Below are 14323 nucleotides of genomic sequence, written 5' to 3'. Positions count from 1 at the left end.
AAAACAAAACCTTTTTTCTCTCAAATGCACTGACGTCATTCGTACGTCATGATTTTTTCTTTTACAGATTCTTTCCACTTGTCAAGAGATAAAAACTGGTGATTGAAAAGTAACTAACTCATGTTTCTACTGAGCAGTTCTGCTTTACTCACTAAAACACACTTTTCACTAATAACTACACACAGTTCTCTCCATTACACTCATTACAAACTAAAGAAACATGAGAAACCTGTGAAAACACCTGTAACCATGAAGATCACGTAGAAACCACAGCTTGAAGCTGTAAACAGCATGCAGCTTTGCTCTTTGGTGTGCACAACAATGGAGGCGTGTTAATGAGAATAAACACGCTGCGTTTGTGTTCATAGTTATTGTGGAAGGTTCCAGTGTGTTACAATTATTGTTCCTATTGTTTAGCAGCCAATCAGGAGCTGAAGCTGAGCAGGTGTGTGGACAGGTGGAGCTGGAACAAACACGAGTCAGCTGACATATCAACTCATGCGCACGTGTGTGTGTGTGTGTGTGTGTGTGTTACAATTTTAACATTAATCAGTCCTGCAGAGTATTTTAGAGAATTCTAAATTGCATATTTTGAGTTTCTTTTTGTCCAGATTTTGGAGTCACGGCTCACAAAATGACATTTTATTGTATTTTCAAATCACACCATCAAAGAAAAAGAGAGAAAGCAAACTGCTTATAAAAATACAACACACCCGTCTATGCTTATGGAGATCCCTCCAAAATGCAATAAAACAATATACATTTCCATATATAACGGCCACATATACAGCATGACATTATTCCCCTTTTCATTAATATACTATATATATATATATATATATAGAGAGATATTTTAATCATTCCTGCTTCTTTATCATAAACTTAATAAAAGGCAACATGCAGGTGATAGCAGCACATTTAAAACACAAAGAGAACACAACAGACCGAAGGGAGACGGTGACACATTTACTTTGAGCCTCCCCAAAAACAAACTTGGATGAATATGTTCAGAGGTAGAGCTCACATTTTAACCACAGAATGAGAAGTCGATTAAATTAAATAGGTCTCATGCCGGGTTTTAAGGAGCCACAGGCAAACCATACATATATACACTTCCAGATATATCGTAATCTCGTTATTTTGCGGCACCTCTTCCTTTGGTTCGAGGGGGTTTTGACTGTTTTAACATGTCCAGAGTTACTTAATACCCCCTTTGACCACGGAGAACTCTCCATTGTTGCACCGGCAGAAGTTTACAAATTAAAAATGCTATGAATGTTTCAAGAGTGAAGAGCTGCTTCTTCCGTGTTGATATGACGCCAGTTGAGAACATTAGAGTTTAAATAAAGCTTAACGTATAAACATGGCTCCTCAGTGCAAGATTGTGTTCCTGCACCCTAAAAATCAAGATGACCGCCACAAATTAGGTTAACGTGCCGGCTGATTTACGCCGTACACGAGAATTTAAAGTGCGTTTCCTCACCTCTTCTAAGTTTTATGTTGACAATCTGAATTCTCCCCCCCCCCTTACAACAAATACTGTGTCTGTGGTCATTATATTGTTGCTGTCATTACATTTTCCAAGGTCCTTTATGTACTCAATTAATTCCACAAGCTCTAGCGTAGCATTTGCAGATGCATGTTTTACGTCCGACATGCCGGAACAGCTCTAAGAGAACACTGCGTACAATTATTACCATATCAAAAATAGTCCAACAATTGTAACAATAATGTGCAAATTATAAAAGATGGAGGGAGAGTTGGTGTGTGTGTGTTTGGGGCTTCATCTCACTTTTGGTTATTCTTTATTTTCATAAAACGACTGAGCGAGAACATCAGAAAACAATTCAAAAACGGACAAAACACACCAGAGTGCTGTGTGGACGTTTAAAACGGTTCATTCAGGAGATGTAGAGCGTCTTTTGCAAAAAGGCTTTTTAAAGGGTGAAGTTGGGGGAACGGAGTCGGAAGGTTGATCCAGAGAAAGCGGAGGGCGGGGGGGGGGGGGGGTTTGGACCGGCGACGAAGGTTTAGGTCGGTGTTAGAAGTCTGACGGGCCCAAGGCTGCGGGTGGAGTTATAGAACCTTCTGGAGGATGGCGTTGGGCACTTCCAGAGTCTCGTCCTTCACCAGGACGATGTCGTAAGAGTCCAGATATTTGTCGAGCCGCTCTTCCACCTGCGGAGTGAGACAGGAGGAAACTCTCAGAAAGCATTCTTCCCGACACCAGAACCAGAAAACACATCAGCTATCGTCGAGTCTGTGCACCAATCTGATATCACGCTATCACATCATCCATCAGCTCATTTACGCTAAACAGGGACAACTATCGCTACTGCACATGTGCAAACTAGTACTACAAACCTGGATCCTACTTGTCCCTTGGTAACGCTACATTGCTAACAACAAATCTGTGTTGAAATCGGCAGGAAGAGCGCTAGTTAGCGTTAGCCTTTAGCAGCCGGTGGGCAGCAATGTCACGCTTGGCTAAATAAGATAACAGCCAACGTTAACGGAGGTTGCATTGAGTTACATTACGATGCCTTCGAGTGAAGATTCAGCAAAAGACATTTTTCTGTGTTGTTTGTTGTGAGGATCCTTGTTCATGCGTACCTTGTCGTTGAGGAAGCCGATCTTGAGGATGTTCTCCACGTTGGGCGCGCCGTCGGCCATGCTGAGGTCTCCCAGCGAGTCGCCCATGAGGATGATGTTGCAGTACTCCTTCACCTGCTTGAAGTACTCCGTGTTCCGCAGGGCGCCGTCGTGCTTGTTGTACACGTGGATCAGCTCGCCTTTGAAACCCTTCAGGACGCCCTGTGAGAAGAGGAGCAGATCCGACAAGGTTGATCAGACATTAGTGGTTCTTCACCCGCGAGGTCGGACTCGAACACAAGCAGAAAGAAGGAGAACGGTGGACGACTCACGTTTTCGTCGAAGTCCATGAAGTTGGAAACGACCTTGACGTTGGGGTGGTAGACTCCGGCCTGGCGGATGATTTCCTCCAGGACGTCGCCTAGGCCAGCGGAGAAGATGAAGACGGGCACGTTGTGCTGCTGCAGGCGGTCAAAGAACTGCTCATATCCCTCCCTGAAAGCAAGCCCAAAGGGACACGTCAGTGAGGGGCATCCGTTATTCTGGATATGGTCTGCACAATCAACCGTATAATATACACATTTATAGAAGTGCTGCAGGGTTGACGTATTAACGTCACACTGATTCTCCCACTGGATTCTGGATTATAGCAGAAAACAAACTGTTTCAAACAAATGTTTATGACACTTTTCAGGTTTTTTCTGGTGCCGTTTACATCACCGTCAGCTAAATACCCACAATGCAACAGTAAACTGCAGACCAGGAAAGCGTTGAGGAACACGCACCTGAGGGCAGCGTCAGACTCTCTCACCACCTCGGCCAGCTTGTCTTTCTCTAACCGCTGCTCCACCAGTAACGTGTGGGACTTGAAATACCTGCAAACAAACAAACAAACAAACGCGTGTTTCGGTGTGAAACCATGTGGAAAGCAGAGAGTGCGCCGCTGGTCGTGAGCAGAATTACTTCTTTATTTTTCTTACCACTCCACCATGAACGGGTATTTCTCCTCCATGGTGAGATGAGGGTCGACCTCGATGGGATAATATTTGTTCTTCAGCTGCAGCAGCTTCGTCCTGCACTCCTCCGTCACCAGCGTGCAGTTATCGATGATGTCTGCACAAAGAAGATGACAACGTTAGAATACAGGTTTCAAACGAGCAAGAAAACCACATTGAAATAGGGACTTTTTAAAAAATCAAGATTCAAAAAAGGTGTGGTCAGAAAAATACACACGACAGGTGACTATGAAGCCATTTATGACGGGATTAGCATTACCAGGCGACGTCGTGCGATTTAGAAACCACTCCCTTTGTTTGCGTTTCCTGCGGGGCAATCGAACGACATAAGTGAAGTCTCTATTTTAACTCATACCCCTAATATGATGTTGAGGCTCTGCGTAACGACCTCCGAATTGATTACAAATGACAAGGTTACCTCAGGTAACACTAGTCCCGAGCGACACAGGCCTCATAAACGTCCCATTCTCTGGTCGCACTTACTGTGGCACGTCGGACAGCGTTTGCCGTTGACGGCGAACTTGCTTAGCGTCATGTCGAAGTCTGTGATGATCTGCAACGGAGACAAAGAAAACATATCGTTTACCACAACCCGGAGGAGTTCGTGAATCAGGACACAAACAGACACGGGAAGAAACAAAAAAAGGACCTCAATGTGGGGAAACAGAACGGAGCGAGAGACCCAAAAACACCACACAAACGTGGATGCTGGACTTTCATTTTCTGTTGCATCTCGACGTGTAAACACAGGAAGCGAGTGCATGTTCCAGATAATAAACAAGAGCAGCCTGAAAAGGACTGAATCCATTCAAAGTGGTTTCCCAGTTGCTAAAGACTTGGGAGCTTCAGCACCACCGGGTGGCGCCGGTTCACCACGACAGGACTTGTGGGTGTCCTACCTGTAGTTTGGAAGCGCCTCCTTTGATGAGGCCACAGATGATCTGCTCCACCCTCTCGGGGTCCCTCATGTGGACCGTCGACTTCTCGAACTGAGGCATCTGGACGGGGGAGAGGAGAGGAGGAGAGGTTGTTAAGAAAGGAGGGAGGAAACCAGATGCTTCCGCTTTAAGAGATTCCTGAAAGTCATCTGTGGCTCGGGCTCCGGTAATGAAGAGGTTTGGATTGAGGTTAAGTGTGTTTGGGAGGTAAGAACTGACAACATGAGACACTGATGTCGTTAATTCTAGGTTACACACCACGCTCACGGGGGGCTGACACAGCTGATGTTTGGAATCTCATTACTCGACTGCAGGATTTCTATATTTTAATTTTTTTGGTGCAAGATAAGTAGGGATGTCGACTACCACACTAATCGATGAGTTGATGTAATCGACAGACCTGTAAAATCTCTTTCTCCACAAAAGGCACCATTTTTAAATCTCGTGTTTGGCAGAGAAGTGCTCGTAAGTCATTCAGCATTAAAACAGAAAAAACTACTAATCGACAAATGAAATCTTAGTCGACAAAGACCAACACGACCGATTAGCAAATGTCATTTGCTGAAGCTTAAGGCAAAATGATTTGACACGATACAGACACTAATATCTACCAGAACACAGACCGGGATTTAGTGCCCGATAACAGGTGAGAACATTCAGGAGAGCTCGTCGAGTTGCTTTTGCTGCATTTCTTTTTTTGAAGAGCGACTTTTAGTACCTAGCAATACGTACGTACGTATGTAATATATATATATATATATATATATATATATATATATACACAATTATGAATATTTAAAAGCTCTTTCTCATGCAACAGCGCTGACAGTTGAGGGCTGCAGGAGGAGCAACAAGAGCAGAAAGCTGAATAAGCTCACACACACACACACACACACACACACACACACACACACACACACACACACACACACACACACACACACACACACACACACACACACACACACGTTCTCTTTTTAAATGACGCAGGTTTTCGGGGCGTTTTCTCAGCAGTGCAACTCAAACCTTCTGTTTCTCGGAGTAAACTAAATATTCTGAAAACAGGAACTACTGCTTCACAAACAACAGTTAAATACAACGTTTGGATCATTTCTCGTGCAAAAATGACTGAAAATGTAGTTTTTTCATGCAGAACTCCTGGTCTTCTGTTTTAGTTGACGTTAAACTGAACACTTCTGACAACACAAGACATTTAAAGACACAACGATTAATAGAGTAATCTAGAAAATAATCATCACATCGATCAATAATGAATTGTTAGTTGCAGCCCAACTCAACACACTCAATGTGATACTGCATCACATTCCTGTGCCTTGTTTATATAATACAGATTCTGCACACATTGATGAGGAGAGAGAGAGAGAGAGCAGGTTGTTGTAATGTTGTAACCTGCTCGAGGGTCGAGGTCAATCTCATGAATACGAGCAGCAAATACTGAGGTCAAAGGTCAAAGCAGCCGAATATCAGAGGACGACATTCAGGACGATTCTGTCGCACGCAGTGTTTTCTTTTTACAGTTACTGTAAACCAAAAATATCTACAGTCTGAATTATAACCACTCGCACACACACACACACACACACACACACACACACACACACTAACACATTCCCACACACACTAACTTACTGCGGGTCTGTTGCGTCAGCTAAAACGAGAGCGAGGAAAGGCTTCTGTGACTGCAGAGGGTTTTTATATCTACAGCAACGGTCGGGGGGGCGTCGCCCAACACGACCCCTCCCCCAACACAGAGAGGCTCAAACACCACGATTATTCATCATTTAGAATAATAAAGACAGAAGGTTGAACAATAACACATTGTTTATTGAAAGCTGGGTTTTAAAAAAGACACAATGTTGGTGACACGGTCACTAAATGATACACTTGGTTTACCGTGTGAGCCGGGTGCTTTCAGGACCCTCCTGATGAGTCTTATTTATTTCATGTAGGAAGTTATTTAGGTTAGATTTAGAATATTGTTTTACGACGTTGACTGGTTCAATTATTCACTTACACAAAAAGAGGCATTCTATTTCTTATAAGAATATGGATTGTTAAAGAACGGACTGAATAGTAAAGCAATAAATCATTATTGTTTCCTCTAATGTCTTTTTGTCTCCACACACACAAATACAGTGACAATTTCAGCTGACCCATGTCAACACACACACACACACAAAATAGCTTGACGTGCACGGAAGGTCAGAGGGTCAAGGTTCATCGTCAGGCTGTTTGGTCCAACAATGGTCGGACACACACACACACACACACACACACACACACACACACACACACACACACACACACACACACACACACACACACACACACACACACACACACACACACACACACACACACACACACACACACACACACACACACACACACACACACACACACACACACCATTTCCGAAAGGTAAATTATAACGTTATCATGACGTGTTCACACGTGATCTCGTAAAGTGTAGTTTTAGTGAATAAAAGCAGTCTGGATCCTCGTAGACCAGCTGCTATGATCAAAGAACAGTACGCATCATCAATGATTAGTATCGGCGGCAAAAGAACGCGACGAATTTAAAGCGGATCAGCAGACATTGTAACATCGATGTGCAGAAGCTGCACGAGACATTAATAATACTCATTACTCTGAGGTCTAAGCTACATTCAGGTAAAACAAATCCAAAACCTGCATGAAACTCACGACGCCGCACTGATAATCCTCCCAGCAGTTTGTGCAACAGCTGCAGACGATCAGCAACAACCACCACTGACGCTTTGTTGTGCTGACGGCGCTTTAGTCGCGCAGGTTCGTGCCCGCGCTGGTTTTCGTGTTAACGCCTCGGAGCGATCACCCGCTCGTTGTTTTTGTTTTTATAAACTCCAGGTGTTTGGGTGTGCTGGTACATGTTAACATGTAAAAATGCAAAGACAAGGGAGAAGTGGTTTCACAGGGTCGTAGTCTCTCTCTCTGAGCCCAGTGTTATTTTGGTGAAGTGTAATCGGAGAGCGGCGACCTAGTTGTTTGGGAGTCGTGGTATGCGAGGCCGTCGGAGGATGAGGTCGTCTCGGGTTCTCGTCTCCGGAGGACGGCAGCTCCTCTGAGTCACCGATTGGTGGAACACAGCAACGCGTCAGCGTGCATCCAGTATGAAAACATAAACAACATTAGCTTTTACATTCAAATCTTGTAGCCCAAGTACTTATTTTGCCCAATGCTAACTTTCACTGAACAGAGCCTGAACGCATCATTATGTAACGTTACTAGCTCTCCTCCTGTCGGCTTAAACACCGACTGGTTGTTTACAATGTAACATTATCAGAGACATGGTTGTAAAAACTAGTTATGAGTTAAGATCCAGTGTTCATACACAGTTTCAGTTTAAAAAAAAATAATTACATCGGCCTTGTAATATATTTTGAGTTTTTCGACCGACACACAGGCCCTCGATGCTGTGTGTGTGTTTTTAATCATTAATACACAGATCAAGCTTGTAGATCGTGTATCTGTAGAGAAACGTCACCGACCTCCAGTCTGATTTTGACTACAGTACTTGCTTCTTCTTCTTCTCACTACTACTTATAGTGCTGATCTTACTGCGACCACTACTAGTACAATTACTACGACAGCTGGTCCACGAGACGGGACGCAGGTTTATAATATCAGCCACATACAGATATATGCGAATACAACTTCTCATTGGGACACGTTTAAGCACCCGAACGCCTCTTTATTCCTCTTTATTGAACACGGTGTTATTAATGCTCCACACGGGCCCTTCACCAGCTTCCTGTGGCCCCCCACCCTCACCCCGACCTGCTGTAGGTCATCATGGTGACAGACATCTGTTGCTGCTGATAAAGCAGCACGGCCAGTTAAAAAAAAAACAGCACTGGTCAGACTCATTACCAACGCCAAGGGGGAGATGTTTTCAGTTTGTTTGTTTGTTTGTTTGTCTGTCAGCAGGACTACAGAAAAAAACACCGGCCCAATTCTCATGAAGCTTGGTGGGAGGGTGTAGCGCGGACCAAAGAAGAATCTCTTTACATTTTAGGAGCGGATCCAAATCATTTTCATACGTGGAGACAGCCTATTGGAGGTCCTTCTACTCTCCATTGCTGTTCCTATCACCTTCTACGACTGACAAAAGAAACTAAATCCTATAATCAAAAGCATCATGCATGTTCTCATGCAAGATATTGTGCTGTGAGAAATGTGGGGCAAATTGGACTAAACGTGAGATTTTTGTCAACACATGTGAACTGAATAATTGCCAGACCCTGATCAACTTAATAAAATGGAGAATAATAAAATAAATTCCTTCTTCTGACATCAACCCAATGAATGTCTTTGTCCTTCTGCATGTTAAACTGTAACACCACTGTTATTGTCACTCTGTGTGAAAGCAGTAGAACCGTTCTCATGTGTAAAGGAAACATCTGTAAATTGACTACTGTATACTGTATTGTATGTAGCAAACCCTAAATATTCGGATGTTCTTTTGGTCGTATTGTCTCCGCTTCTTTTCCACAAATTAAACATCAGGGAGATCCATTTCTTACAAACGAAAACACAGACTTTGCAGATCAGCTGTAGCTCTGTTCTGCCCTCCAGAGGTAAACACGGTGAGACACACTCAGGCAGGTTTCTTCCTCACCTAACGCGGCAAGAACCCCCTTTTTTTTTAAACGGCAGGCATTTCGCCAGGACGGTGTGATTGACAACTTTACTACCAGCTGGCTTTTGCGCATGCTGGTCTCACTGTCATGGCTTTCTGAGACACTTGAAGGAGCCGAGTCATCGATAATGAGTCATAGCATTCACAGAGGCCAGGTGGTAATAAAAGGTTTGAACTCCCCCCCCAGTTACTGTGATGTAAAGGACGTGCGCACGCCGCCAGCAGGAGTCCGTCAAGCAAAAGATTATTTCACAAAAAGCGACATCTTTTCTACTTGTTCTACTCTTTGTGTAAAGAAACACCAGCAGACGTTACCAAGCTCGCTACATCAATCTGGACTTTACTGTCACAGGGCAGTACTGCAAACAAACACAGGACTTTCACCCAGGAGACCGCCGTTTGTGTCCCGTGTAAAACCAAGTCAACGTTACTTCATTTGACCGTAGTTTTGTTTCGTAACTTCTACACTTTACTGACGCCAAACTACGCAACATGCTTCGTTATTTCGCGGAACAAACAAACGATTTTCTAAGCCTAACTAAGGGCGTTTGTTGCCGAAACCCAAGTAGATTTGGTGCGTAAGTAAACCTAAAAACTAAGTAAACCTGCGTTTGGAAGTTTATTTTGAAAAGACACCTTGCGTCTAACGAGTGGAAACTGTACGTTTCCTGTGAACATGGCAGTTTATTTTGAAAAGACACCTTGCACGTAACTAGCTGAAACTGACCCGGCGGGTGACCTCGAGCTTCGTAGTCTGAGTGTGAGAATGTGTTGCACATGACGAGCGTGACCTCAAGACCTCCAAGAGACGGTGCGCTGAACACAGGCCTTATGAAGTCAGCCATTGATCACAGGGTCGGTGGGTCGATCCCGGTGGACTCTGCTCCGCGTGAGCAAGATGCCCAGGTTGCTCCTGATGTACACGCAACAGGGAGACAAATGGAAGTTCCTTTGGACAAAAGCGTCTTTCAAATAAATGTAAAGATAAGTGACGTCTAACGTTTAGCGAGTAAGATGTTTCGGGTTTAAACATTGAGGGGAGAAGTTCAATGAGCTCTCAAAGCATGAAAACACAAACGCTTGTGTGCTGTAGAAGTACTTGTGCGTTTTAACTTCTCTGGTAGTATGAGCTGTTTCATTATCAGGAAACATCCTGTAGTTTAAAGTAATATAACCATAGTTTAGTGACTTCCTTCGGACCTCCAGAACTGGAGATCTTTAGTGATTCATTTCAACGTCTCTGCGGAGGAATAAAGATTCGAGGAATGAAGAAAAGATTGTGCTTTGTTTTTCTGAAATGACACAGCTGGGTTTTTAGAAGTCGCTCCGTAGAGGAATGTGCCTGTAAAAAAGCCTGGCTGAGTTTTTTTAGACTCAGAGCGGATGTTTGTGCTTCTGCATCATCAAAAGCAGACGGTCACAAGTTTCCACGCTGAAGGTCGGGACAGGAAACAAGCCAACGGTCTCGATCCAGTAGCCGGAGTGAATCCTGCTACTTTACAAAAGAACAGAGCAAACAAAGGGCGGCTGCTGCTGCGTGAGACTTTGACTCAAATAATGCTCTCTTTCATGCACTGGTTCGGTTTCTCACAACGCAAGTGAATAAAATAAATCAGCCGTATTTTGATTTGGCCTCTCGGGGAAATTACAATCAACAAAACGACGAATGTCTTCTTGAAATCCTATGAACGGTTTCTACTGCAGACGACGAAATGTGAAAAGTGGCAGCTGAATTTGGGCGAAGTCCTCTCAGGTGAACGGGCTTGTGTGTGTGTCTGTGTGGGTAGACACAAGTGTGTACCTGTAAAGGTGGGGCCGAATAACTTGAGACATGATGAATCATAGATTATAGTAGAGGTACAGCATGTAGAAACGCCCTGTAACACATGCAAAGTACAAACTCTAAATATCTTCTACAAGCCGTATACGTCTCTGGTAGCCGCAGCAAACCTTTCAATCACCGTGTAGCCCCGCCCTAAAGCATCCCCTGCTTTATGGTCTGTTTGACTCTAAATGGACCATCATTTACTAAATGAACATCATGCTGTATTGAAGACGACTTGAAACTAGAGATTGAGACCATAAACTCAAGTTTACAATGTTTACTGAGGTAATAAATCAAGAGAGAAGTAGAGTCATTTTCTCATAGACTTCTATACAACCAGAGGAGTCCCCTGGTGGACACTAGCGAGAATGCAGCTTTAAGATACTTCCACATCGGCTTCATATAACAGATATTAGAAACTACTTTGTGAGAAAATAAATACATGTACTTGTTTTTTGTTGAACTACATAAATCCCTCACGTGGGTATTCGAGGGATGGTGTTTAAGTTAAATATAAATGAAATAAATGCCTTTATAAAAGACTTAATACATTATCTATAAACTGTAAATGATAATCAAAATTCTTGAGAAAAATGCAAATGGTTATCCGTTCCAAGAGTTTATAAACTTGTACACATTCTGAAAAGCAATGTTCTGTAAACATGAGATGTACAAGTTAGATAATAATTCATATGTTACTGTCCGTACAGACAAATTAAAACAAATAAGATATAATTCTGAATGTGTATAGAAATGTTTCAAAGTCTGTCTACTTGAGTCAAATACATCTTGACATTATGACCCTTGGCCCCCTGATTGTCTGCAGTTATTTTGGCACGTTTGGATGATTCCCGTCGGACAGGTTAGGAAGCTGCACAGAGGTGCTGCTGCAGCTTGCATAACCTCAAGGCTGACCCAAACAGCAGCAACCTCATCCCCAGGACCGTGCAAAGAGCCGCAGCGAGCCTCACGCGGAGGCTCAGCTGCTGTCAGAGCGGTCTGGTGTCTGAACAAGAAAAAGAAGAAATTATCTGTGGTGACCTCTAAAAACAAACCCCACAGCTGCTGTTTTAGGGGGACATTCGCGCCTGCGCAGAGCATCGTGCAGGGTCCACTACTGACAAGCGATTTCCGGACGTGGTTTTTCAGAATAGAAAGAACAGGTCCTGTAGGTGTCCCATGGATTGAAATACTTTAGTGATGCCAATGTATTTAATGCCTGACTTACTACTACTTATTTTTTTTTAAATCCTGGTGATTCCTGAATATCTAATAATATTGTTTAATAATGTTGTTTAAATATAAAGTGCAGATTTCCACATACTTCATCGCACAATAACCCGATAGATTGATGTGTAATTAGTCACGCCTGCAATGAAAACTATAAAGAAATCCTAATTGTTAAAAACTGCTCTCAACCAAGACTCGTTCTCAACCGTCAACGGTTAGCGCACATTTTATTTTGAAGGTACAACTCCACCCACTTCCTGTTATCGTATCCGCCGTCCGTACTTGACGCAGCGCGAGCGTCTTGGGTTATTTAGTAACTCACCATCTCTATGATCCTAGTTTTCTTCCCCGCTCGCTTCTTCTTGGCGACGATGTACTGAGCCAGCACCACGCCGCCGAACAGGGCACAGACGCTGGCGCTGGCCGCGGCTCCGACCTTCACCACGGCTGTCCTGTCCATGATGCGGTCCGCTGTTAAAAAAACTATCCAACGAACCAGCAGCCTTCACGCGCCTTCCTTACTGGCGCAAAAAACACGTGGCCAAAGATCTGCTATTCACGAACCGGAAACAGTTCACTCTGTTTGATATTTCGCAACCAACGTTTTTAGCAGGATGACATTTTTTTGTATCACACCACAAGGCATATATGGAAGCCCATTTTCGCGAGCAAAAAAAACATAACAAAATCACTACAAATAATAAATAAATAAATAAAGTTATTATTGTTTTTTTATTGTTTTTATTTACAAAAAAATTAAAGAAAAAAAAGGCAGAAATGGGCTTCCATAGCTAACACATTGTGTTTATACTTATATCACTGTAAAATTAACAACAATAAAAATATTTTCTGACGTTAAGCTAATGTTAATGCTAACCTTAATTTATACGTTATTTATGAACATAAGCTATCATACCGTTCGGGTAAGCTAGCAAACTTGATAAAATCACCTTGTTATCTCTGACCTAGGAGGTACTTTTGTGTATTCAAAGTATTTTAAATCTCTGCTTCAGATGTCTTCCCTAATCCCGTATTATTCCCCCCTTTACTCTGGAAAGTTCAATATAAAGTACTTCCGTTTGTACAGGAAATACCAAAATAATAATATAAGTAAAATAAATAAATAATATTCATTAAAAATACACAAGTTCATTGTAGTATTGAGGGTCATCTACAGAAAACATCAACACAGTGGATGAATAACACAGACTCATATCTTATGTAGCTATTTAAATCGTCTGCAAAAAAATATATACTTTTGTACTTTTATTTGGTTAGTTTTCAACACATGAAATCAATAATGCAGTCAAATAACAGCACTTTCTCTTTATACTTCTGAATGACCCTTTCTTGCAGACTTTTATTTAATTACTGAAGTGGTTATGAAGCCTGTATTGTGCTTGCAGTTTACTTGTACATACAGTAATAAATTAAAAGTTTTATAATTAATTAGAACTTGAATGCAACGCTGTTAAGCAGCCAACCTCATCTGAATATTTGATTGTCCCACAGATACATGAATACAAAATGCTAAAATGCAGGAGGCGATGTAATATGTGGAACGGATAACACCCTCTGCTGCAGACTGTGCTGTACTACCGCGTGAAGCATCCTTTCAATAGACAATCTTTGTCAGCTGCTGTCAGTTGGTTCTTTGCCTCTGACGTCACTGGCTGGAGGACGAAGATGCGAAATCCTCCAAATTATAGAAACATTGATTTAAAGTCGTGCTCATTATGTCAACAAAGAGATGCTGGATGAATACAGGAGAGAATAAAACGATCCACTGACGTCATGTTTGTTGATGTATATTTTGTATATTTACCAGTCGGGTACTTAACTAACCCCTCTTTTTTTTTGGGTCTCCATCACACCAAGAGGGATTTAACAGCAGGTGCAAATGTTTGCACAGAAACAGCATTGTGTGTGATCGCAGAAAACTATAATATCAACAGTAAACGTCAGGGTTTGGTGTCAGTGCCCGACATTCAACACATGATTTATTTATTTAATGGATTTT

The 14323-nt window shown here is 42.6% G+C and overlaps 1 protein-coding gene across 4 annotated transcripts; it reads right to left on the bottom strand.

Annotated features, from left to right (window-relative positions):
• Window positions 1-627: 627 nt before the first annotated feature.
• Window positions 628-12800, bottom strand: nt5c3a (5'-nucleotidase, cytosolic IIIA). Of its 4 annotated transcripts, none has more exons than XM_079163931.1 (8): window positions 12626-12800; window positions 4508-4606; window positions 4092-4161; window positions 3573-3705; window positions 3378-3467; window positions 2925-3087; window positions 2614-2814; window positions 628-2178 (listed from the first exon to the last, which is right to left on the bottom strand). In XM_079163931.1, exons 1-8 carry the CDS (start codon window positions 12761-12763, stop codon window positions 2077-2079), a joined length of 996 nt encoding a protein of 331 aa, XP_079020057.1. In that variant the 5' UTR covers window positions 12764-12800; the 3' UTR covers window positions 628-2076. The 4 variants fall into 4 exon arrangements, with proteins under 4 accessions (XP_079020057.1, XP_079020058.1, XP_079020060.1 ...); XM_079163932.1 differs by lacking the exon at window positions 12626-12800 and adding an exon at window positions 7259-7383; XM_079163934.1 differs by lacking the exon at window positions 12626-12800 and adding an exon at window positions 7274-7341.
• Window positions 12801-14323: the final 1523 nt, after the last annotated feature.

This window comes from Pholis gunnellus (genome assembly GCF_910591455.1).
Source record: "Pholis gunnellus genome assembly, chromosome: 8".
In the NCBI taxonomy this organism is placed as follows: domain Eukaryota; kingdom Metazoa; phylum Chordata; class Actinopteri; order Perciformes; family Pholidae; genus Pholis; species Pholis gunnellus.
The sequence above is the reverse complement of the archived record's forward strand: the minus strand, read 5'-3'. Positions and strand labels throughout refer to the sequence as shown.